The 22,767-nt window shown below is 38.3% G+C and overlaps 1 protein-coding gene across 2 annotated transcripts in view; it reads left to right on the top strand.

Moving 5' to 3' along the window:
• The window catches only part of XRN2 (5'-3' exoribonuclease 2), an 80,095-nt gene that overhangs the window by 32,102 nt on the left and 25,226 nt on the right, over positions 1 to 22,767 (top strand). For both annotated transcript variants that reach the window (XM_004270421.4, XM_033429410.2), the window contains exons 16-24: positions 5,340 to 5,458; positions 8,612 to 8,747; positions 10,000 to 10,107; positions 10,207 to 10,296; positions 11,442 to 11,514; positions 15,565 to 15,648; positions 16,703 to 16,800; positions 17,453 to 17,532; positions 18,785 to 18,841. In XM_004270421.4, coding sequence (XP_004270469.1) covers positions 5,340 to 5,458; positions 8,612 to 8,747; positions 10,000 to 10,107; positions 10,207 to 10,296; positions 11,442 to 11,514; positions 15,565 to 15,648; positions 16,703 to 16,800; positions 17,453 to 17,532; positions 18,785 to 18,841 — 845 coding nt within the window. The remainder of the gene's footprint in view (positions 1 to 5,339; positions 5,459 to 8,611; positions 8,748 to 9,999; positions 10,108 to 10,206; positions 10,297 to 11,441; positions 11,515 to 15,564; positions 15,649 to 16,702; positions 16,801 to 17,452; positions 17,533 to 18,784; positions 18,842 to 22,767) is intronic.

Below are 22,767 nucleotides of genomic sequence, written 5' to 3'. Positions count from 1 at the left end.
ATGTGAAAAGAAAGAAAATGCATGTAAATACAGTTGGCTAAGTGGCTGCAGTGTCTCTGTAATGCACATGGGCCACAGTGCTTCCCTCTTCCCCCAAAGGTACAGTGGTGATGGTGCTAGAAGCATGAGGGGACATCCAAATGTCTCACGTCTCTGGCGTGAGAGACAAGGGAGGGTTTTGCTGCCTAATTTCCCCTTTCCTTCCAGGGATCAGTTATGGGCATTTTGCAGAATGGTATTCCTCAGTCTGTTAAATACAGGTACTCCTTACTGCCTAAGCTTCCCTCTCCAACTCAGTCATAGAATAGATCCGAGCATGTGTTTTAAGGTAGTTCTCAATACCGAACTCAGAATGGATTTGCCTCATGGTATCCCTCCTTATTTGAACTTTGTAATCCAAGCTGCGTGAGCAGATCATTTCAGCCAGCAAGGCTTTACTCTGTCCATTAGCTTCCTGTTGTATTGACAGAAGACCAAGAGCTCAGAGCACATGGCAAGACAGCAAGCAGGGGTGAGGGAATAGACCATGAACTAACACACACATACAGCAGATAAAGCTATTGCTTATTTCAGGCTAGTAGGCATGAGAGAGAGAGAGTTTTGTAAAGGGAGAAAAGATACTATGTAAACTTTTACTATGATAGATGCAAGGAAATTGCATAAGTTTGGATATTTAAGTTTTATTTTTCTATTAGTTATCCTATTGATGATAAAATCCCTTTTTATAGGGCAATCCTGTATGTGGAATTTTTGCCATATCAAGAGACTGATTGAATTTATATTCCCGTAAATTCACAATTAGAAGTTTTAGGACCTTAGATTTGGAATTTGAGAAATGAGGTTTTGCATCTCCCAAGAGAAGAAGCCTGCCTTTTTGTTGTGTTTTTTTTGTTCTGTTTGAGTTTTGTTTTCTTTTTTTAATTTTTATTTTATACTGGAGTATAGTTGATTAACAGTGTTCTGGGACTTCCCTGGTGGCGCAGTGGTTAAGAATCCACCTACCAATGCAGGGGACACGGGTTCGAGCCCTGGTCCGGGAAGATCCCATATGCCGCGGAGCAACTAAGCCCGTGCGCCACAATGGCTGAGCCTGTGCTCTAGAGCCCCTGAGCCACAACTATGGAGCCCATGTGCTGCAACTACTGAAGCCCATGTACCTAGAGCCCGTGCTCCACAACAAGAGAAGCCACCGCAATGAGAAGCCCGCTCACTGCAACAAAGAGTGGCACCTGCTCGACGCAACCAGAGAAAACCCGCATGCAGCAATGAATACCCAATGCAGCCAAAATAAATTAGTTAAAAAACAAAACAAAACAAAAAAAACAATGTTCTGTTAGTTTCAGGTGTACAGCAAAATGATTCACTTATATATAGTTGGCCAAAAAGTTCCTTTGGTTTTTAAGTAAAAATAAAAGCACATTTTTAACTTCCACCAAGAACTTTATTGAGCAATGTATTCACCGTTTTGTTCCACTACCTTCTGCCATTTTTCAGGCAACTTTATAATTCCATCTTCCCAAAACTTTTTATCTTTTTGAGCAAAGAACTGTTCCAGGTGCCTTTTACAGCCTTCCAGGGAATTGAAATTTTTTCCATTAAGAGAATTTTGTAAAGACCAAAATAAATGGAAATCCACAGGTGCAATGTCTGAAGAGAGCAGATGACTCAGAACTTCCCAGCCAAGTTGTAATAGTTTTTGCCTGGTCATCAAAGAAACATGCGGTCTTGCGTTATCCTGATGGAAGATTATGCGTTTTCTGTCTTTTCCGGATGCTTTTCGTCGAGTGCTGCTTTCATTTGATCTAATTGGGAGCAGTATATGTTGGAATTAATCGTTTGATTTTCCGGAAGGAGCTCATAATAGAGGACTCCCTTCCAATCCCACCACATACACAACATCACCTTCTTTGGAGGAAGACTGGCCTTTGGTGTGGTTGGTGGTGGTTCATTTCACTCGCGCCACAATCTCTTCAGTTCCACATTATTGTACAGTGTCCACTTTTCATCACCCATCACGATTTGTTTTAAAAACGGAACGTTTTCCTCACGTTTCAGTAGAGAATCACATGTGGAAATATAGTCAAGAAGGTTTTTTTCACTTAATTTATGTGGAACCCAAACATCAAAGCGATTCACATAACCAAGCTGGTGCAAATGATTTTCAACGCTTGATTTGGATATTTTGAGTATGTCAGCTATCTCCCGTGTGGTATAACATTGACTGTTCTCAGTTAATGTCTCGATTTGATCTCTGTCAACTTCAACTGGTCTACCCGACTGTGGAGCATCGTCCAGCGAGAAATCTCCAGCATGAAACTTCGCAAACCACTTTTGACACATTCGATCAGTCACAGCACGGTGCACAAATCTTTTTTTGCGTTTCAGTTGTGTTTTTACCTTTCTTGAAATAATAAAGCATAATATGCCAAAAATGTTGCTTTTTTCTTCCATCTTCAATATTAAAATGGCCACACAAAAATTCACCAATCTTGATGTTTTTTTTTAAAATGCACACTGATGTGACAGCTGTCACAATACAATCTAAGAAAATTGTTTCGGACTTCCCTGGTGGTCCAGTGGTTAAGAATCTGCTTGCCAGTGCAGGGGACACGGGTTCGATCCCTGGTCCAGGAAGATCCCACATGCTGCGGGGCAGCTAAGCCTGTGCGCCACAACTACTGATCCCATGCTCTAGAGCCCACAAGGTGCAACTACTGAGCTCATGTGCCACAACCGTTGAAGACCACACGCTCTGGGGCCCGCGTGCTGCAACTACTGAAGCCCGCGCGCCTGGAGCCTGTGCTCCGCAACAAGAGAAGCCACTGCAATGAGAAGCCCACGCACCGCAAAGAAGAGTAGCCCCCCCCCCCCCCGCCGCTCACCTCAACTAGAGAAAGCTGCGTGCAGCAACAAAGACCCAACGTAGCCATAAAAAAGAAAAGAAAATTGTTTCAAATGAAGTTAAAGACAACTGAGCGCTACTAGAGCCATCTTAATGGAAAAAGACCAACAAACGTTTTGGCCAGACGTATACATGTACATGTATCTATTTTTGATTTTTTTTTCTTATACAGAGTGAGATGTGGAAGGTCAGTGAAAGGGATTGCAGCGAGACACTTGAGTAGAACAGAAAAAGCTGATGTCCATCATTTAAGATCATAGTGACTACAGTCCCCACAGAGTGGAACTGAAAGTGACTGGCATTCTCAAACACCATATTGATGATATGATAGAATGCTTTTTTCTTAATGTCAGGGAGGCAGTAGGTTTAAACTTTGTCACCTGTGATTGCCCTGAGAAGGATTGCAGTATTACAGTCCGGCTCCACAGAACCAGATCCACTGTTGATTAGTAACGTCTCCCAGGGGAGTGAGAGTGGGGAGGTTGGTGTTTACGTTGCTTATTTGATCCTGTATTAATTCCTCTTGACAGTGTATTTCTTTTGGAGTCTTTGCAAAGAGGGATTTTCATCTAGAATGTTCTGAATTTAAAGTAATCATGAAGGCATATTACCAGTTCAGTTAAAGAGGGCCTTTAAAGTTAAGGAGTTTTGCTCTTTTGGTGTGTTTTTGTTTATTGATTTTTTTGAGCTGTTTGGGCGTGTTAGTCTGCAGTACTTGACCAATGTCTGCTGACGGTGAACATTGACAGTGTTTTATCAGACGGCTTCTGTTTCTTCATAAATATGTGTTTTTAATTTTTGCATTCTGAAGTATGGTTTCATTATACCTGCAGCCATTCTCAATTAACAGAATATGATTACAAAACAGCATTTTAAAAAAATTTTTATGACTTGTTATGAATCTGGTATGTTTAGGAAGGAATCCTTTTGTTGGTAGAGGGAGAGGAGAAAAGAGCAGTGGGGGGGGTTAGCATTAAAGAACAGACACCCGCCTTTCGTGTTTTCCTTGAAGGTATATTATTTTTGTTATCTAAAGATGGAATTTATATTTTGTCAATTTGGGAAAGTTTGCTTTTTACCCAACTTCCCTTCATAATTTAATCCAAATGGATCAGTGTGGGGTTTAAAAATAAAAGTGATGACTTAGTGAGTCAGGTGTGCTATTGATCTTCCACATGTGGTGTTTCGTTTAATCCCTGCAGTAATCTGTGAAGATAGAGAACAGTAGCATCTCCATTTCAAGTTGAGGCTGACAGGTTAAATAAATTGCCCAAGGCCATACACGGAGAAAGGCTGGTTTGGTATTTCAAACCCAGGTCTGTCTGACTGAAAATACCCATCTCATTTTCCCAGTGCAACAGTGCCTTCCTGGATTTATTTTTTTACTGGGTTTTGTGAGGGGTTTTGGACAGTATTGGCCATACGATATCATGAGTAAAATTGATACTATACGTTTTTAAAAGGAAAGTGTTATAAGCTCTATGTGAAATATAATTTTGCTTTGTTGTAACAAACTTTCCTAGCCTGTGGTATGAACTGCCTTTATGCTAATTATAGTATCAACAAAATAGCCTCCTGAGCTCTCAATTTAAAAAAATTCAATTTACTCAAAATATCTAATATATTGTGAATAATAGAACAAAACCTTTACTATGAAAACCTTTTTTGCCACTTGTGTTTTTGGTCATTTAACATAAAACTAAAGTTGCAGAAGACTTTAATTTTTTAGTTAAAATTAAAATACTGTAGGGTGTGCCTATCTTTGTTAAGTACAAAGGGAAGAGATAATACTGAATTTAAAGTGGTATCCAAGTCTTTGAAATACTAATAAGATGTGCATTTTTCTAAGATGACCAATAGATTTTTATTTGTACATTGAATTTTAAAATAGTGTATGTAAAATAATTTAACAGTTATCTGGCAGAGCCTTATTACTAAACTGTTGCTTTCCAGAGTGGTTATACTAGGTTGAACACATACCATTTAACTTTATTTTCACCCGCTTGACTATTTTATGTATTACTAATTTATTTATTTATCTTTTTCCCCCTTTACCGTTTTGCTGTTTGATTGGTGGAAAGTGATCGTGAATTCATAAGATCAGCAAATCACCAAAGAAAATAAATATTTAAGTATTAATTTTCTAAATTTATAAAATTAAATTTTTCTTTTTTCTTCTGAAGCAGTTTTTACCCTAAGAATGTTCAGATTCTTTTGAATTTAAGCATAGGAAGCTTGGTACCATATTACTCTTTTTTGGGGAAGTGCAATAGGCCAAGATCAGTCTTTGTGCTTTCTAAATACGTTTACTAATATCTATTTAACAGCCTTAAAAAATGTATTACCGTGAAGCATGGTGGTAGTAGCAGTTGGATGTAACTTCTTATGTGAAATGAATAATTAAGTCCTTCCTCTGTAATGTCATAATTGCCTGCAGAGCCCTTCAGTGTCTCCTAATGCGAGTTTCACTTCTGATGGCTCCCCATCTCCGAGAGGAGGAATTAAGCGAAAAGTGGAAGACAGTGACAGTGAACCTGAGCCAGAGGATAACGTCAGGTGAAGCCATTTTTTGGTAGCACTTTGTTAGCAAATTGCTGAAATAGAGGCGGTCTGATTAATGCTATTAGCTCAGAGCAGCAGTGCCTTCAGATGCTTGCCTGTGATCTTTTTATCCACAAGTAATTAATGTGGAGGGTTAGAATAGTCAGTAAATTCCAGTGAGATGTGTAAGCTGTAGCTGTTAAACCTAAGTATCTAGATTAGTATGCAGGTTTTCGTCCTCCAAGCCACTTTTCCCTCTGAGAGCGGGCGCTAGATGGGCTGGGCATGAGGTGTTTAGCTCTGACTGTGTGATCTGAAGGTCACTGCGTGGAGATTACATTTTCAAGCTGCTTAACCCAGAAAGTTCAGTTACACTTGGATACTTGATATGGTTTGCTTTAATCTTCTTAGTTGAAAAGTTTCTTCCTCAAGATGAAATATGTAGAACTTATTTGGTTAAGAAATAAATATGTATATTTTTAAAAAAACACAGACTTGTATATGCATAGTTATATTTCATGACAGAGAAGTTTCCCTGTAGCTGTATACTTAACATTTATTTTATTTTTTAAAAAATTTATTTATTTATTTATTTTTGGCTGCGTTGGGTCTTCGTTGCTGCACATGGGCTTTCTCTAGTTGCGGTGAGTGGGAGCTACTCTTCGTTGCGGTGTGCAGGCTTCTCACTGAGGTGGCTTCTCTTTGTTGCAGAGCACGGGCTCTAGGCCCATGGGCTTCAGTAGTTGTGGCACACAGGCTTCAGTAGTTGTGGCTCGTGGGCTCTAGAGCTCAGGCTCAGCAGTTGGGGCACATGGGCTTAGTTGCTCCATGGCATGTGGGATCTTCCCGGACCAGGGCTCGAACCCGAGTCCCCTGCATTGGCAGGCAGATTCTTAACCACTGTGCCACCAGGGAAGTCCCATACTTAACATTTATAATGGGAAACTTTGATTCTTTAATTTGTCCAGAAGTTGGAGATCATCATATAATAAGATTAACAGCCTCTCCTGTAATTAAATCTAGGTTTGAATCCTGGGCTCCAAGTGCAAAGGCCAACAACAGTCTTAATAAATGTAACTCATTAAGAATTTAGCAAAAATGATATAGTTCAGAGTTAAGCAAACAATGGTGGTCCATATCTCGTGCTTCTTATATAGGATGTGGGTGGTGTGTTTATAATTAGAAATGTTCTTTGATGTTAGATTCTAATACCTGTGATGACTGGTCATCGAACATTTACCTGACCTGAGTTTTTATCCTCTGCTTCTATAACAGTGGATTTCCTCTTAGAGTATCTTTTGTTTTACTCTGAGGTCATCATGATCAGTACTAGCTTAATAGTAAACTTGATTTATTTAGTACTTTATTATTTAATTCAGGTGCTGGGGATAATCAAGGTAGAAATGCTTCTCAAGAAATGCTTGGGATTCTTAGCATTTATTTTGTTCATATTTTCTGTAAAATGGTGATAATCCACATCATGGATAGAGGATAGTTCTCCTGATTGATGTTCTGTGAATCCTTTGTGTATGCGGGAAATTAAAATTGGTAATATGTGCGGGTTTCCCCCAGTATCCGAAAGTGGATGGGGCCTATGAAATCTTTCAGAGCCGAAATGGCGTAAAGAAGGAGTTACCTTAGGTCACGTCTTGCTGCACAAAATAAATGGAGATAAAGCCCAGATGCTCACAGACACAGCTCACAGCTCTGGCGGCAGATGCTAAGACGCTGAGTGTGATTCCTGGGGAAGGGGCTGGCGGGGCCACTCCTTCTGGGGTGCACGCTGAAAACAAACGTGCTAAACGAGATTCCCATTTTCTGCCTTTTTTTTTTTTTTAAGCGAAATCTCTGCATTTCTTTCTATTAGAGAAAACAGGTATTAATGAGAGTCTTTTGTAAAAGCAAAGTGGTGTAAAGTGAACTTTTGAAAAGCAGGGCATACCTGTATTCTGAAACATGACTGCAGTTAATTTGTAAGCTCTGGCACATGGTAGAAAATGGCCTTACTGTAGAATCATCTTGGTGTTCTTGATCTGTGCTAATTAAAAAAATTTCTTTTTGGCTTCTTTCTGTTCCTTTAAGAAGATGTTTTCATCTCTTGGAGAATGAGAAATGAGTACTTTGTGGTTCTTCACATTGTATTTTCCAGTGATTAATGATAAATTAGTGAATTAATTGACCTGCTTCTAAGTTTTACCAGAATATACATACATACATACATACGTGTGTACATGTGCATGCGTGTCCTTCCCTTCAACTCTTAGCTCAAAGAGGCCCAAGCATAGGGAGAGTAGGTTAGTTATACATATAATTTCTGCCTGGTTTCTAGATTATTCTTTTATAAATCACTTTTTACCTTTAAAAGAATTACCCATGCAAGTCTTTTTTTTTTTAAGTAATTTAATTGACTTTCTCTGTATAGTTTAAATATATTTTAACAAACTGAGGAACTTGAACTATATAAAAATATCTTCAAATTTTAAAGTGTAGCTTTAGGGACTTCCCTGGTGGCGCAGTGGTTAAGAATCCGCCTGCCAGTGCAGGGGACATGGGTTCGATCCCTGGCTTGGGAAGATCCCATATGCTGCGGAGCAGCTAAGTCTGTGCACAACTACTGAGCCTGCGCTCTAGAGCCCAAGAGCCACAACAACTGAGCCCACATGCCGCAACTACTGAAGCCTGCGAGCTCTAGAGCCTGTGCTCCGCAACAAGAGAAGCCACCGCAATGAGAAGCTCACGCGTCGCAACTAGAGAAAGTTCGCGCGCAGCACCGAAGACCCAATGCAGCCAAAAAGTTAATTTAAAAAAAAAAATGTAGTTTTAGAATTATTCCGCAATCAAAAAGCATGTAAAACAGTATGAAAATTCGAGCAAACAAGTGTTCTGTATCTACTTTAGCATAAGTGATTATTCTTTTTTTAAATGTAGTTTTATAATGCTCTTACTGGAATCAGTGTTTGAGTTTTTGATGTTTAACTCTCTTTAAGTTGGTAATAAATCCTGTGAAAGCGGACTTTTTAGAAATAGTTAAATGAAACCGTGTTTGTTAGCATTACTGTTTAACTCATTTACATTTCACCTGGACATTAAATATAAATTGATTTGGTGATAAACAGGTAGACAGTTACCATATTAATTCAGCATACACTGGCTTTGCCTGGTTTGTAGGTTATGGGAAGCTGGTTGGAAACAGCGGTACTACAAAAACAAATTTGATGTTGATGCAGCTGATGAGAAATTCCGACGTAAAGTTGTGCAGTCTTACGTTGAAGGACTCTGCTGGGTTCTTCGATATTATTACCAGGTACAAAGAGAATATTTTCCTCTAAACCTCTAGTTAGTCATTTTAGGAACATAATTTCTATAATAATGTGTATTATTGAGCTGTATTCTGAGATTAAACCTAGACTTCTTCTTAAGCTTCCTATTTAGAAATTCATTACTTTGAATAATATTTGTTTCTAAAGCTCCTTAGGTGTTAATATATAAACAAAGCTATTTTTTTGCTGTGTCAAAAGATTTCAACACCAGGGAGTATGGTTGAGTATACTTTGTCTTTCAAATGACTAAAGTGTAGTGTTTTTTTAATTGGAATAAAAAAATAAGTGAGGAACTAATAGATAGTCAATAAATGACTGAACAAAGGACAAAGCCTGGAAAATACTATTAAGAATTAGAAAGGAATTTGAATGATACCATTTCCTCCGTATAAGGTAGTGATGTTACTTGAAGTGCTTTCTAATTGGAGTCATCTGTATCTGACTTAAAGCCTTTGATAATTGGGATGTCAGATTGATGAGAGGTTAGGTAGACATGGGGATTGTAACACAGATAGTTAATATCTGGTTTTGTGCTCGGAGGTGAAGCAAGTTCAGTTTGGTGTGATCTGAAATTAGTAAGTAGAAAGTAATTTAAATGTGCTGAGTATCAACTATAAAATATTTTAATTTCATGTTTTACTCCTACCAGGATTTTAATTCACCAGGCACAGAATGAAAACATATATCAGGGAGACTTCTTTTTTCTATGAGTATAACTTGTTTCCGTTTTGATGGGCTTACTTAAATATTTTTATAATGAAGATAAAGTTTTCCCTGAAAATATAGGGAATAGTAAGATGAAGCTTTTGCCTGTTTTACTCTCAATCACAGTGATGTCCCTTCCTCACCTGTAGGCTCAGTAAGTGTCAGCTGCAGCTGCTCTTCATTTTATTTGATGATGGCAGCTCTAGAGTTGAAAGAAATGCCACCAAACACATTATAAGGATAAAAATCTTCACCAAATTGTGTTTGTGAATATAAAGTTTGGTATTAACTACTGATTATTAAAGGTGTTTTGCAGTATTTTTTAAATCAAGGGACCATTGATACGAAGTAAAAAGTTCAGATTTAATCAAAATAACTTAGGACTCATGGAAAAACTTAATGCATGGAATATATACTAGAAGTCGTGCTTTATAAATAGAATATATAGGTTAACAGTCTAATTTTTATTTATTTTTTTCTGTGTATATCATTAACATAGATTTTTGGGTTTGCTGTTTTTAATGATTGCAGGGTTGTGCGTCCTGGAAGTGGTATTATCCATTCCATTATGCACCATTCGCTTCAGACTTTGAAGGTATTGCAGATATGGCTTCTGATTTTGAGAAGGGTACCAAACCGGTAAGCTTAACTATTTAGAGCCATAAAATTTATAGAATTTTGGCTTAGATAAAAATTGTGTGTTGTATGCTAAAGTTTTTTTTTTTTTCTTTTTTACAGTTTAAACCACTGGAACAACTTATGGGGGTTTTTCCAGCTGCAAGTGGTAACTTTCTACCTCCATCATGGCGGAAGCTCATGAGTGATCCCGTGAGTCTTTTAGTATTTTGAGTGCGTTGGTAAATGGATTTTTGTCGTACATTTTACCAACATTAGCCACAATTCGTCTTGCATCTCATAGTTAAGAGAGCGAAGTGCAGGAAAAAAAGTAATAGTATTTGAGTTCCGTATATTTTTCACCACTTTATTCTTTTTCTGCTTTCCTTGGCCATCAGGACCCAACTTAGTAAAAAAAAAAATCATTTGTGTTTGGGAGAAATTCTTAGAACAGTTTTTTTATTCTCAGCCTACCTGTAAGCTATTATTTTTGGTTGTTCCAGCCTGTGTGGTGGCTGCTAGAGCTAAGGCTGGCCCGCTTGAAATCCCCTCCCAGCTGGTTTTGTGGGCGAGTAGTGAGACCCAGCTGGGAGGTGGGGTAAGTAAGCTCTTCACTCTACACTGGGTCCACAGCTGTCTGCTTTAAAATTCCTCTATAATTATGCCTTTTTCCCCCTCTTTTAAAATATAATTGTTGGGGCTTCCCTGCTGGCGCAGTGGTTAAGAATCTGCCTGCCAATGCAGGGTACATGGGTTCGAGCCCTGGTCCAGGAAGATCCCACATGCCATGGAGCAACAAAGCCCGTGTGCCACAACTACCGAGCCTGTGCTCTAGAGCCCGTGCTCCGCAACAAGAGGAGCCACCACAGTGAGAAGCCCGTACACTGCAAAGAAGAATAGCCTCTGCTCGCCGCAACTAGAGAAAGCCCGTGTGCAGCAACGAAGACCCAACACAGCCAAAAATAAATTTATTAGTTAATTCTGTTTCACTAGACCTGCAATTTAAAGAATACTTTTTTTTTTTTTTTGTGGTACGCGGGCCTCTCACTGTTGTGGCCTCTCCCGTTGCGGAGCACAGGCTCCGGACGTGCAGGCTCAGCAGCCATGGCTCACGGGCCCAGCCGCTCCGCAGCATGTGGGATCTTCCCGGACCAGGGCACGAACCCGTGTCCCCTGCATCGGCAGGCGGACTCTCAACCACTGCGCCACCAGGAAAGCCCAAGGAATACCATTTTTAAAAGGAAAGGATGCTCATTTTCTTATCAGGCATGATAACGTGATCAAATGTTATGTCCAATTCTTTGTAACAGAAATATGTGACTTCACTTTTTGAATCTTTACTTGTCTTCCTGGTATAGGATTCTAGTATAATTGACTTCTACCCAGAAGATTTTGCTGTTGATTTGAATGGGAAGAAGTATGCATGGCAAGGTAAAATTTAGACATTATTCCTTTTCGTTAAAATAATTTTCTCTTGGTAAAGCTGTGCACAAACGTGATTTATGGGATGAAAGAATTTCTATATTTTGCCATCCAAACTGGGATTAGCAATGATTGATATTTTAATAGTCACACTGTGGTAAACAATAAATGGGTTGAAATACGTTAATCATATTTTTTATCTCCTTTGTGATAAATTAACGGGACTTGGGACTTGCTCCTTGCAGTCACTGACGCCTTGTGAGATTGCTGAGCAATGTAGAAACATGAGAGTGTCCATGTGGAGATTTACTTACACTCTGTGGAAACTTTTGAAAAATGTATTAGAAATTTAGTTTACATACTTAACATTAATTTTACTTAATTTCTTATTTATGTGTATATTATTTTCTCATTCCATTCTTTTCACAGACTTTGTAGAAAGAATGGCAGTAAAAATTAGTACTAAATGTAAGGTGATATTTCCCACTCAAAAAATGTGTGATGACAGTAAAACACAAGAATGCCTCTCACACAGTAAGCCAATTGTTGTTTCACACCAAAGTCCCTTTCAGCAAATCATTTTAACCTCTTCTTCCACCATATATTTTTCTAGAATGATAAGCATGTTTGGTAATACCATGCTTTCATTCTTTTTCCCTGATTATTCTCTGGGGTACAGAGACCAGTAAAATAACTCAAAGAGAACTGTGGAGGAAAAGGGGAATAAATAATAATTTACCAATTGAAATAATTATGAGATTTTAGGGTTGACTTTTGATTTATGTAGTAACAGGAATTTCATATTACTTTAACAGAATGATAGTGGGAAATGCAACCCGTTGATTGGGGCTGTGCAAGTGTTGTACTCTGTGGGCATATTGTGTTATAGGTAAAAAGATTGGGGACTTAGGTTGTTTTTGAAGATGCTTTGTAGAGGAGTCACATAGAGGGAGAGGAGGCATAGGAGAACAGGAAGTAGTAAAGTAAAAATAAGTAAAGTTATTTATGTAAGTGTTCGTTAAATGAATAAGTAAGTATATAAACATGCAGATGACTTGCTGACTATCATTGTAGTATAAATTGTCTAGAGGAAAAGTAAGGCAGTGCACATCAGTTAGTTTCTCCACACCCTTGCCAATATTTATTTGGTTTTTTGATAGCAGCCATCTGGATGGGTGTGAAGTGGTATCTCACTGTGGTTTTGATTTTTCATTTCCCTAATGATTAATTATGTTGATCATTTCTTTTTGCATGTGCTTATTAGCTATTTATGTATCTTGTTTTGGAAAATTGTCTTTTCAGGTCCTTTGCCCGTTTTTGAATTGGGTTTTCGTTGTTTTATTATAGGTGTACTTTATATATTATTGATTTTGATGAAGTCCAATTTTTGTTGGACTATTTTGTTGTTGTTGCCTTTGCTTTTGGTGTCTAAGAAATCACTGCCAAATCCAGTGTCACTAAGCTTGCTCCCTACATTTTCTTCTAAGAGTTTTATAGTTCTGGCTCTTACATTTAGGACATTCAGCCATTTTGAGTTAATTTTTGTATGTGGTGTAATGTAAGGGTCCAACTTCATTGTTTTGCATGTGGATATCCATTTTCCCACCACCGGTTGTTGGAGAGACTGCCCTTTCCCCTCTGAGTGGTCTTGGCACCCTTGTTGAAAATCATTTGAGTGCATATGATGGTTTATTTCTGGGCTGTTTATTCCATTGGTCAGAATGTCTGTCTTATGCCAGCACCATACTGTTTTAATTACTGTAGCTTTGTAGTCAGTTTTGAAATCAGGAGATGTGAGTCCTCCAACTTTATTTTTCTTTTTAAAGATTCTTTTGGCTGTCTGGGGTCCCTTAAGATTCCAGATGAATTTTAGCATGGGTTTAAACTCAGACCTTTAATATTTTTATATTTTATATAAATATTTTCATTTATTAGACTCTGTAGCAAGAACATACCTTTCTTGAGGTAAAATTTACTACTGTTAGGAGATGTAGTTTTTTCTCCATACATATCTTTAAATCGTATGGAAAGTAATGATAATACTTAGTTAAGTTCTTGCCTAAGTTGAGTACATCTTAAAGTGATAGATGATAAAATGTATCTGGGTATTTTTCCAACATTTATTGACCATGTGTACTTACAATTATTATATATAATAATATAGCGTAGGGCTTCCCTGATTCCGCAGCGGTTGAGAATCTGCCTGCTAATGCAGGGGACATGGGTTTGAGCCCTGGTCTGGGAGGATCCCACATGCTGTGGAGCAACTAGGCCCGTGAGCCACAACTACTGAGCCTGCGCGTCTGGAGCCTGTGCTCCGCAGCAAGAGAGGCCGCGATAGTGAGAGGCCCACGCACCGCGATGAAGAGTGGCCCCTGCTTGCCACAACTAGAGAAAGCCCTCGCACAGAAACGAAGACCCAACACAGCAAAAATAAATTAATTAATTAATAAACTCCTACCCCCAACATCTTCTTTAAAAAAAATAATAATATAGCATAGATATTTCGAATGCTGTGTATTTTATATATGAACAGAGAATTTAAGTAATTTGATCAGAGTCACACAGTGTCAGAACTAAAATCTGAACCCAGAGAGTCTGACCACTGTGTTTAACTAAATATTACCACTATTTGGGCTGCCTCTGGGCTGTTGAGAGGTTTAAATGAACCAAAGCATGTAACATAGGAAATAGGTGCTCAGAAAAAAGTAGCTGCTGCTGCTGTCATTTTTACTATCAACTCATTCTCAAGCACTGCCACTGTCACACCTGGGTGTAAGGCGTTCCTTCCTCCCTTGGCCAGTAGGGCTCGTTTGTTACTTGTTAACCATATGGCTGTCATTAGCACTGCAAGTTGCTTACTGTTTGGAATTAGCTTCTGGAGTTGATATTGTAGGAAAGTCTTTCTGATAATTTGTTTAGATCCTAAATCTAGTAGGTAGAAAATGAAAGCTAGATAATGTTGTAGTTTTTCATGTTATAACTTTTGTTAAGTGAATGACTAATTACCACTTGAACAACTTTCTAGGTTTTTTCCATCTAAGTGTTTACCAGTTTTTTAGGCCCCATAAAATTCACACTAGAAGTTAGTATTCTCCTTAACTAGGTATTCTCCTTACTTGTAGTACAATTGAAGACATTTCCTAACTTTGAAAATATGGTAGCTAAATAATTAATGACAACTTTGGAAACCTTTCATTTCTCATCATTTTAAAGGGAAAATATCACAAATACAGCAGTTTTGAGTGGGAGTAGTTTCAAAATTATTTAGCTTTATTTAACATTTCTCTTTGCTATTTATCTTAAAATTTTTATTTGGCCAAAATACTATTTTTACTGTATACAGCAGCACTTTTTATGCTTCAATAACTTCGTATATTTTTCTAGTAATAGATATCGTATTACTGGTGTGCTTCTTTGAAGATTATGCACATGGGTCCAGATAAAGCAATGATTTCAATTCTAGCACACTCCAGGGGACAGTTTTCAACCTGAAAATAATCATCTGTTCTACCCGCCCCTAAAATTTAAGCAAACAAGTGTCTAAAATTTTTGTGTGTGTAAGTTAATTATTAGGTCTTAAAATATAACAGAATATTATGCAATTTTAGAGCTGCAGGAGTCATTTCAAGTATTCTAGTTAAACAGAACTTCTGAGCATTTTTGTTGAATGATCTCTGTACAAAAGAAGAAACCAAGGTCCTAAAAAGATGAAAGGATGAACCCAAGCCTTTGGGAGATTGACTGGTTTGCCCGAGGGCATCTAGTAAGGAGGGCGAGAACAGAGAGAGGCTGGTGTCTAGGTGGCCACTTGTTCATTTAATTTAAAAATTTTATTATCACAGAGTTAAGATCAAACATGGTTTTCCATATGAGCCATTTTAAGGGTGGGGAATTTGGAATTTTTTCTTCTACATTTGAATTTTGGCTAAAGATTACAGTTCAGTTCCCAAATGTTTTTATATTAGCAGGGATATTCTACTAGAAATGTTCATTTGGACCAGTTGGAATTTAGGTGACCCTAATAGCTGGGCGGTTGGTGTGCGTTTATGTCCCCAGGTGTGGCTCTGTTGCCGTTCGTGGATGAGCGAAGACTGCGAGCTGCCCTGGAAGAGGTGTACCCGGACCTCACCCCCGAAGAGAGTAAGGCCGACGCCCCACTCAGTCAGCAGTGAGTCTGTGGGACACAGACTTCACGTTTCCTTATAAAATTAGACCTTTTGGGCTTCCCTGGTGGAGCAGTTGTTGAGAGTCCGCCTGCCGATGCAGGGGACACGGGTTCGTGCCCAGTCTGGGAAGATCCCACATGCAGCGGAATGGCTGGGCCGGTGAGCCATGGCTGCTGAGCCTGCGCGTCCGGAGCCTGTGCTCCGCAGCAGGAGAGGCCACGGCAGTGAGAGGCCCGTGTACCGCAAAAAAAAAAGAAAAAATTAGACCTTTTTTTTTCATTTGTGAATTTTTCACAAAGGGGGCAAAATCACTGATTTTACTTCTTTGTAACAAAAGTTAAATTTGTTTCTTAAAATTTATTACCTGTAAATTGAATAGTAATTAAATGAAACTTTTAAGTTATAAGTATTAGATTTCCTCCATCTCCCTTCTTCCCTTCCTCCTCCCCTACCCCCCAAATAACAATAACTTTGCTTGAAGGTTAAGTTGAGTCAAAAGCATTTGCTCTCAGAGTGTTAACTTGAAATGTTATTTTTCACAAAAAGTAGGATTTTGTCATTAATACTGACAGTTAAAATATTGGGAAATTGCAAGGCTGGGCTCAATTGGAAAATTTATTTAATACCAGTGTAACAAACCTATAGAAATAATATCTCCATTAACCATCCTTAGGATAATTTTTGTTCTCAGATGATAAAATTAGTGTTTTCTCAGGGAATGTTTGTTTCTTATAATAAGAAATTGAGTTCTGTATAAATAAGAAAACTTTGACCCTTATCTTGCAATCCCATAATAATTCAGGTATATTTTAGTAATTTTTTTGATAGTCATTGATTTTTGAAACCTTATCATCAAAGTTTTTTTTTCTTCTGCAGAGACATATCACCTATTTAGACCTATTGTTAAATTATTTTTCACAGACTTTAAGTTTTTAAAATTTAGATGCATCTTTTAATTTTGTTGTCATAAAAATTGCTCTTGCAGATACAATGGTTTGATCTTTATTCTTTTCCTACTTTCCCCCCAGCTAGAAGAAACAGTCTTGGAGGTGATGTCTTATTTGTGGGGAAACATCACCCACTGCACGACTTCCTTTTAGAGCTGTACAAGACAGGTTCCACAGAGGTACGGTCTCCCTTCCAACATGAAGTGTTTTTAAACAGTATATTTATTTGGTTAATTAATCAGGAATACCTAGTTAATTAATCAGGAATACCCTTTTTAAATTTGGTAAAATATAAACATGATTTACCATTTCAAGCATTTTTAAGTGTATAATTCTGTGGCATTAAGACCATGTACAAAGTTGTGCAACTACCACCAACTGTCCGTTTCCAGAACTTCATCTTCCCCATCAGAAGCTCTGTACCCATTAAACAACATTAAACACTGCCTCTCCATCCTCCCCTCCTCCCAGCCTCTGGTAACCTCTCTTCTTCTTTCTGACTCTATGAATTTGTCTAATCTTGATACCTCACGTAAGTCGCATCATACAGTAGTATTTGTCCTCTTGTGTCTAGCTCACTTGGCTTAGCATAATTTTTCAAGGTTCAGCCATCTTGTGTTAGAATTTCCTTCCTTTTATGGTTGAATAATATTCCATTGTGTGTATACGCTACATTTTGTTTATCCACTCATCTGTTGATGGGAACTTCAGTGGTTTCCACCTTTTAGCTGTTAGGAATGTTACTCCTGTGAACGTTGACGAACAAGCATATGTTTTAGTCCCTGCTTTCCAGTCTTTCGGGTGTATAATCAGGGCTGTGTTTTTCCACAGTCAGTGGATGTACCACCTGAACTATGCCATGGGATTCAAGGAAAGTTTTCTTTGGATGAAGAAGCCATTCTTCCAGATCAGTAAGTATTCATTGTATATAATTGAAGCGATTGGGAGGATGTATAGTTAGCATTTTTACTTTGTTGCCTAAATGTTTCATTTTCTAGTAATAATGAGAAAGTAGTGAGAAAACAAAACAACAACAGAATACCCCTGGACTAAAAAAACACTTGGGGTCAAAGCCCAGCTGTTGGGGCAATCCGCAAGGTCAAAACTATTTTCATAATAATACTAAGGTGTTATGATGCTGTTTGCCTTTCTCTTTTCCTGCCTTGAGTGTATGGTGGAGTTTTCCAGAGGCTAAATGTAGTGTGATACCTCAAGAGATTGAATCAGAAGTGGATAACAGAATCCAGCTATTAAGATAGATACTAAGCCATGTATTAAAGAAAGTTAAAACAGTAACATTCTTCTCATTTGTTTTTGTTTTGCTTTGTAAAATATAGTGTTTTTTTCATAAAAATGTTATATAAATTAATGGTAGGTTTATTACTAAATTGTCTTATTAGGTTTTCAATAGTAGGTTTATTAGTATTATCTTTAAATTAGTGTTTAAAAAATTTCTTAGTTTTAATTTTTAATAGGTAAATATTGACAGATATAACCAACATGAACAGAAGTTCTTTGGGGTCCTCAATTGATAAGAGTGTAAAGGGGCTTTGAGATCAGAGTTTGAGAACTGCTGCTCAAGGGTATATAGATCCAGGAATAGAATTGCGGGTCATAAAATATGTGTATCTTCATCTTTTCTAGATAATATCGGGGGGGTTTCCAAAGTGATTACACTGTTTTATAATCTGTGTCAGTTTGTGAGAGATCCTCTTGCTCTGTTCTCGTAAACTCTTGGGATTGTCACGACCTTACGTTTTGTCAATTTGGTGGATGCTTGTTGGGATCTTGGGGTTGACAGTTGTTATTTCTCTGATGACTAATGAAATTGAATGCCGTATGGTATATCTCTTAACTATTTGGTTTTCCTCATTTATGAAATACCTGTTCTGTTTTCCTGTTAAGTTATCTGTCCCCCCAACTCCCCCTTTTTGGTTTGTAGGTATTCTTTACAAATTCTGATAAAAGCCCTTTGCCCATAATTGTTTTCTGTTAGTGAGATTACAAGCAAGGAAGACAAGGCCCTTTTTTAAAGATATATACGATTATATTGTTTTGCTGGTGCATTTTAATGATTCCTCAGAAACATAGCAACATCTTGCTTCCACTTATCCAAAAGGTTACGATTCACAAATAGATGGTTCTTCTCTTGTTTCTTTTTAGAATAGTATGTTCTCCTGTTCCCATGTTAAGGGATCTGACACAGAACGCTGCGATCAGGTAAGTTTCCCCAAACTGCTGACATTTGCCCAGAATGCAGCTCTGAACTTGCAGATAAGTTTAAGAAGACTGGTTCACCGGGAAATGGTAGCTGTTATTCCAGCAGTGCTTTGAGATTGGAGAGTCCCTGTGTTGCAGACCTCCTAGTAGAGCCTCTTGACTTTAAATTATGTATATTGTTAAGGTTACTGATTTAACAAGCTTGCTTCTCTGCTTTCTGGTTTCCCCTAACAACCTCTAATTCTTCCTGGATTAGAAAAGTGGGAGGTAGAAAGTAGGAGTTTCCAGGAGTAGTTTGCTGTGTATGTGCAAACAGACCTCTTCACCCCAGAGGCCCACACAGCTTCACCGTATTGTAAGACTATTTATTACATTTATGGTCGTGGCCCTGCTGAGTTTAAAAACAAAACTGTTAATATACTTTATTTTGGTTAAGATGAGATAGACGAATTTGTGGAATTTTTTTATCAACAATTTTAAACTTAAGGGGCTAATTTCTGCTATCTGGAAAACTTATACTTCATTTCTTCAATGGTGACAGCATTTTCTACTGAGTATGTAAAATATAATATAGCTATTTAGATAAAAATCAAACTTACTACTCATTTATGTAACTGTTGTATGCAATTACTAATCTTGATGGCAGGGTTTATGTTTTTGTGTTCTTCAGTCTTTAGATGAGAGTAGGGCAAATATTCTAGTAATTCAAGGATTTTGTAAAAGCTGTTCCTGAATACTCCTTTATTTCTCTCATTCTCAGGGAATATTTTGGATTTCACTTAGATTTCTCATTGTGATGTATAAGCATGTTTATTTGCCTGTCTTTCATGGCTTTAGAGAGCAACTGCCATTCTAGAAAGGCTTTTACGTAAAGAAAACCATTGTGAATTTGGAAAATCTTCCTAAACTAGTTGCCTTTATTTATCTCTACCCACAATTTTAGTTTATCTTTGCACATAATTCGTCCTGGCTCTTTGTCTGTGGGCTCTTTTGTTAAGGGTGGGATTCAGAACCGTAAGCCAAGCTGCTGTGCCCACCACAAACAGTCTGGCTGCGGCAGAGCCAGTGTGGACTCTGTGTATTAACCCCTGGGGTCTTTGGCTCCCAGCCGAGCTTCAGGCCAGTTAACTCCCACCTGTCCTCTCTGTTTGCTGTGCTCCTCAATTTCTCAGCATGTTCTCAAGGGTCTTCCTTCACAGCCCTCTAGAAATAGTTAATTCATCTTAACTATCTAATTAGGATAGAGACTTGCGCAAGGGAAGAGTTACAAACTTGACAGATCCTGGAGTTTTTGTTTGTATGATGATATGGTGGTGGTGATTTCTGAGCCTGAAATGGCCTTTGGTGTTGTTTGGTATCCACTGTTTTTTACAAGATTTATTAATTTATAAAAGAAATCTGAGATTCAGCTGTATATTCAAGTATATATTGAATATAACTTCATAATAAAATTGACTTAATTGAGTTGATTTTCTAGAGATTTCGTGAAAGACCAAAGTGTTAACTCTTACCGTATGAGGTGATTTTCAGTGTTTTCTCTGAGGGGTCATGTTGAGGCTGAGATGCAGTTTACTGTAGTTTTGCGTGTGTTTGTTTCAGGGTTTCTTGTGTAGCCCAGTGGTTTTTTTTTTTGCTTTATAAACAAAAAATCTGAAAAGGTAGCTTCCATAGTCAGCTGCCAGTTCTGTTTTGACTCTTGATATTTTCCCCCTTCTCTGTTTGCATGCATCTGGTATTGCATTCCATGTTTGAGAAGTTGTTTCCTCACATTGACTTTAGGTAGATTCTTCCCATCGTGTTAGGTCTTATCTATAGTATTGAGAAAGTATATTTTAGAAGTTATTGAAGTGTCTTAAATTCATAGAAGGATTCTTAAAGAATACAATCAGCAGTTACCTAGGATTTTTTTTTCCAATTCTGATTCCATAAGTCGTTCAACATAGTAGTAGTTTAACTTTGAACAGAGCTGAGCTATCTCCCTGAATTTTCCTCAGTCTGCTCTTCCTCCACCATTGTAATTTGCTTAGCATAGTATTTTAGAATAATTCTTTGTCAAATTTAAACATATAAAACCTGTATATGATTTTTAAATTACAAAAAAGTTATCTTCCTGGTGTAGCAGCACAATTTTCTATCCATCTGGGGGAGTAGATGCACACACACCCCCTTGGTCTCACCTCGGACTCTGTGTCCACACTGGCTGCTTTGTTCTGCGCCCCTCACACGCCTCCTTGCCCATCTCTCCGTTCTGTCCCTCGACCTCCTGTTCCCCCAGATGCCCAGACTTAGGAGCTTTGGCTTCTCACTTTACAGGACTCCATGTACCTACACCACTGCTCTGGAATATTTTTTTCTTCCCAATTATTTTTCATATCTGGCTTTTCCCAGTGAGCCTGTTCTGTACTCGCTCCTCCTGGATTACCGTAGTGCTCTCCCAGCTGATTTTTTTTTTTTAATGCCACCTTCCTTCCCACTGAATCTGTTGTCTCATCTTTCTTAAACACTGCCACCCCTCGGCGATCTTTGGTTCCTGCCCTAATTTGGTGGAGCCGTGCTCTGTGCCTGAGTGCCCACAGCTCCTCAGGGACACCTCCTCCTTGCTCTCTAGGCTGGTCCCTTCCGTGTCCCACTCATCTCTGTGCCTTCCTCCCAGTGCTTGGAATGCTCTTCCCTTTGCCTACCCTTCATTGCTTTTCTTCTCTTCTCAAAGGTAATCTGGGTTTATGTAATCTTTAGAGATGTTTTCATTAGTAGCATTGTCAGATTTCTCTTTTTCTCTCATGGCACCTGGCATCCTTCTAAACCCATGTAAAAGCTTGGCTTTCATAGTGTTGGAACCTGTGTTTGCCAGATTCTTCTAAGAGCCCAGACTTACTTCTTCAGAGGACGGCTTCTCAAACGTTCTGTGTTCACTTTTGGATGGATAAGGCAAGGGATAGAATGTTTTCTGTCTTCAAGGAGATGTTTTTAAAATGTGGATGTACGTGAAGATAGATTTTTAATGTAATGACCATTACTGCCATGTTTGTAAGACTCATGGTTGGCAAGCAGGTAACTTGAGATCCAAAACCTGAAGAAGTGGAGGACACACGGAATCAGTAACAGAGTTGATGGTTGGGAACACTTGGGAGGGTTTAACTTTCACTGCCTGTAATACTTCATAGGACACAGCTGGTTAACCTCCTCTGATAGGATGTCAGAAAAGACATTGTTAAGTCCTATAAACTCTTTAAGTGCTTTAAAATGTCAAGTATATGAATCGTGAACAGTTTGCAGTGGTTTGCTGATTGAGCATTAATTATGGAATGTATCAGGGAAAGGTAAAAATGAAAAGATTTCTGGAGTTTTCTGCTTTCTTTGTGATGTGTCCTAGCACTCTCAAACAACAGTAGTACTTAAATAGCGTTTATAAGGATAATTCTTAAAGTGAATGGAATTGGAAAAGGTGTTGTGCATTCTGGTTTTTTTCTATTGAGACTTTGCTGCAAAGTGTCTAAAGTGCTACTTGTGATAAAAATAAAAGCACTGTTCAGTTTCCTTACTTTACAACTATGCTTAGGTTTAAAATTTTTAATTTATATTGTCCTTAGTGTGTTTATGAAGACAATTAAGTGATTAAAATAATAGGGAGGTTACCTAACCAAGGAGGGGATCTACTGTACAAGCCCTCGTCGGAGCTGGTCTGGAGGGTAGAAGCTTATGCTGGCTGACTCGGCGCTGTTCCACCTCGAGGGAGTGGTTAAACCCCCTCCGCTGTTCACCAGTTAGATGAAACAATATGAATCTACGCACCGTTCTCTGACCTTAGCCGGGCAGCCTGTTGGGTCCAGAGGTTCTTCTGTTAACTCGTCTCCTCCCTGAGGGTGCTTCTGACTTTATCTCCATATTACTGCTTTCCCTCCCCAGTAAACTCTCCACAATTAATG

The sequence above is a fragment of the Orcinus orca genome, chromosome 16 (genome assembly GCF_937001465.1).
Source record: "Orcinus orca chromosome 16, mOrcOrc1.1, whole genome shotgun sequence".
Lineage (NCBI taxonomy): Eukaryota > Metazoa > Chordata > Mammalia > Artiodactyla > Delphinidae > Orcinus > Orcinus orca.
The sequence above is the reverse complement of the archived record's forward strand: the minus strand, read 5'-3'. Positions and strand labels throughout refer to the sequence as shown.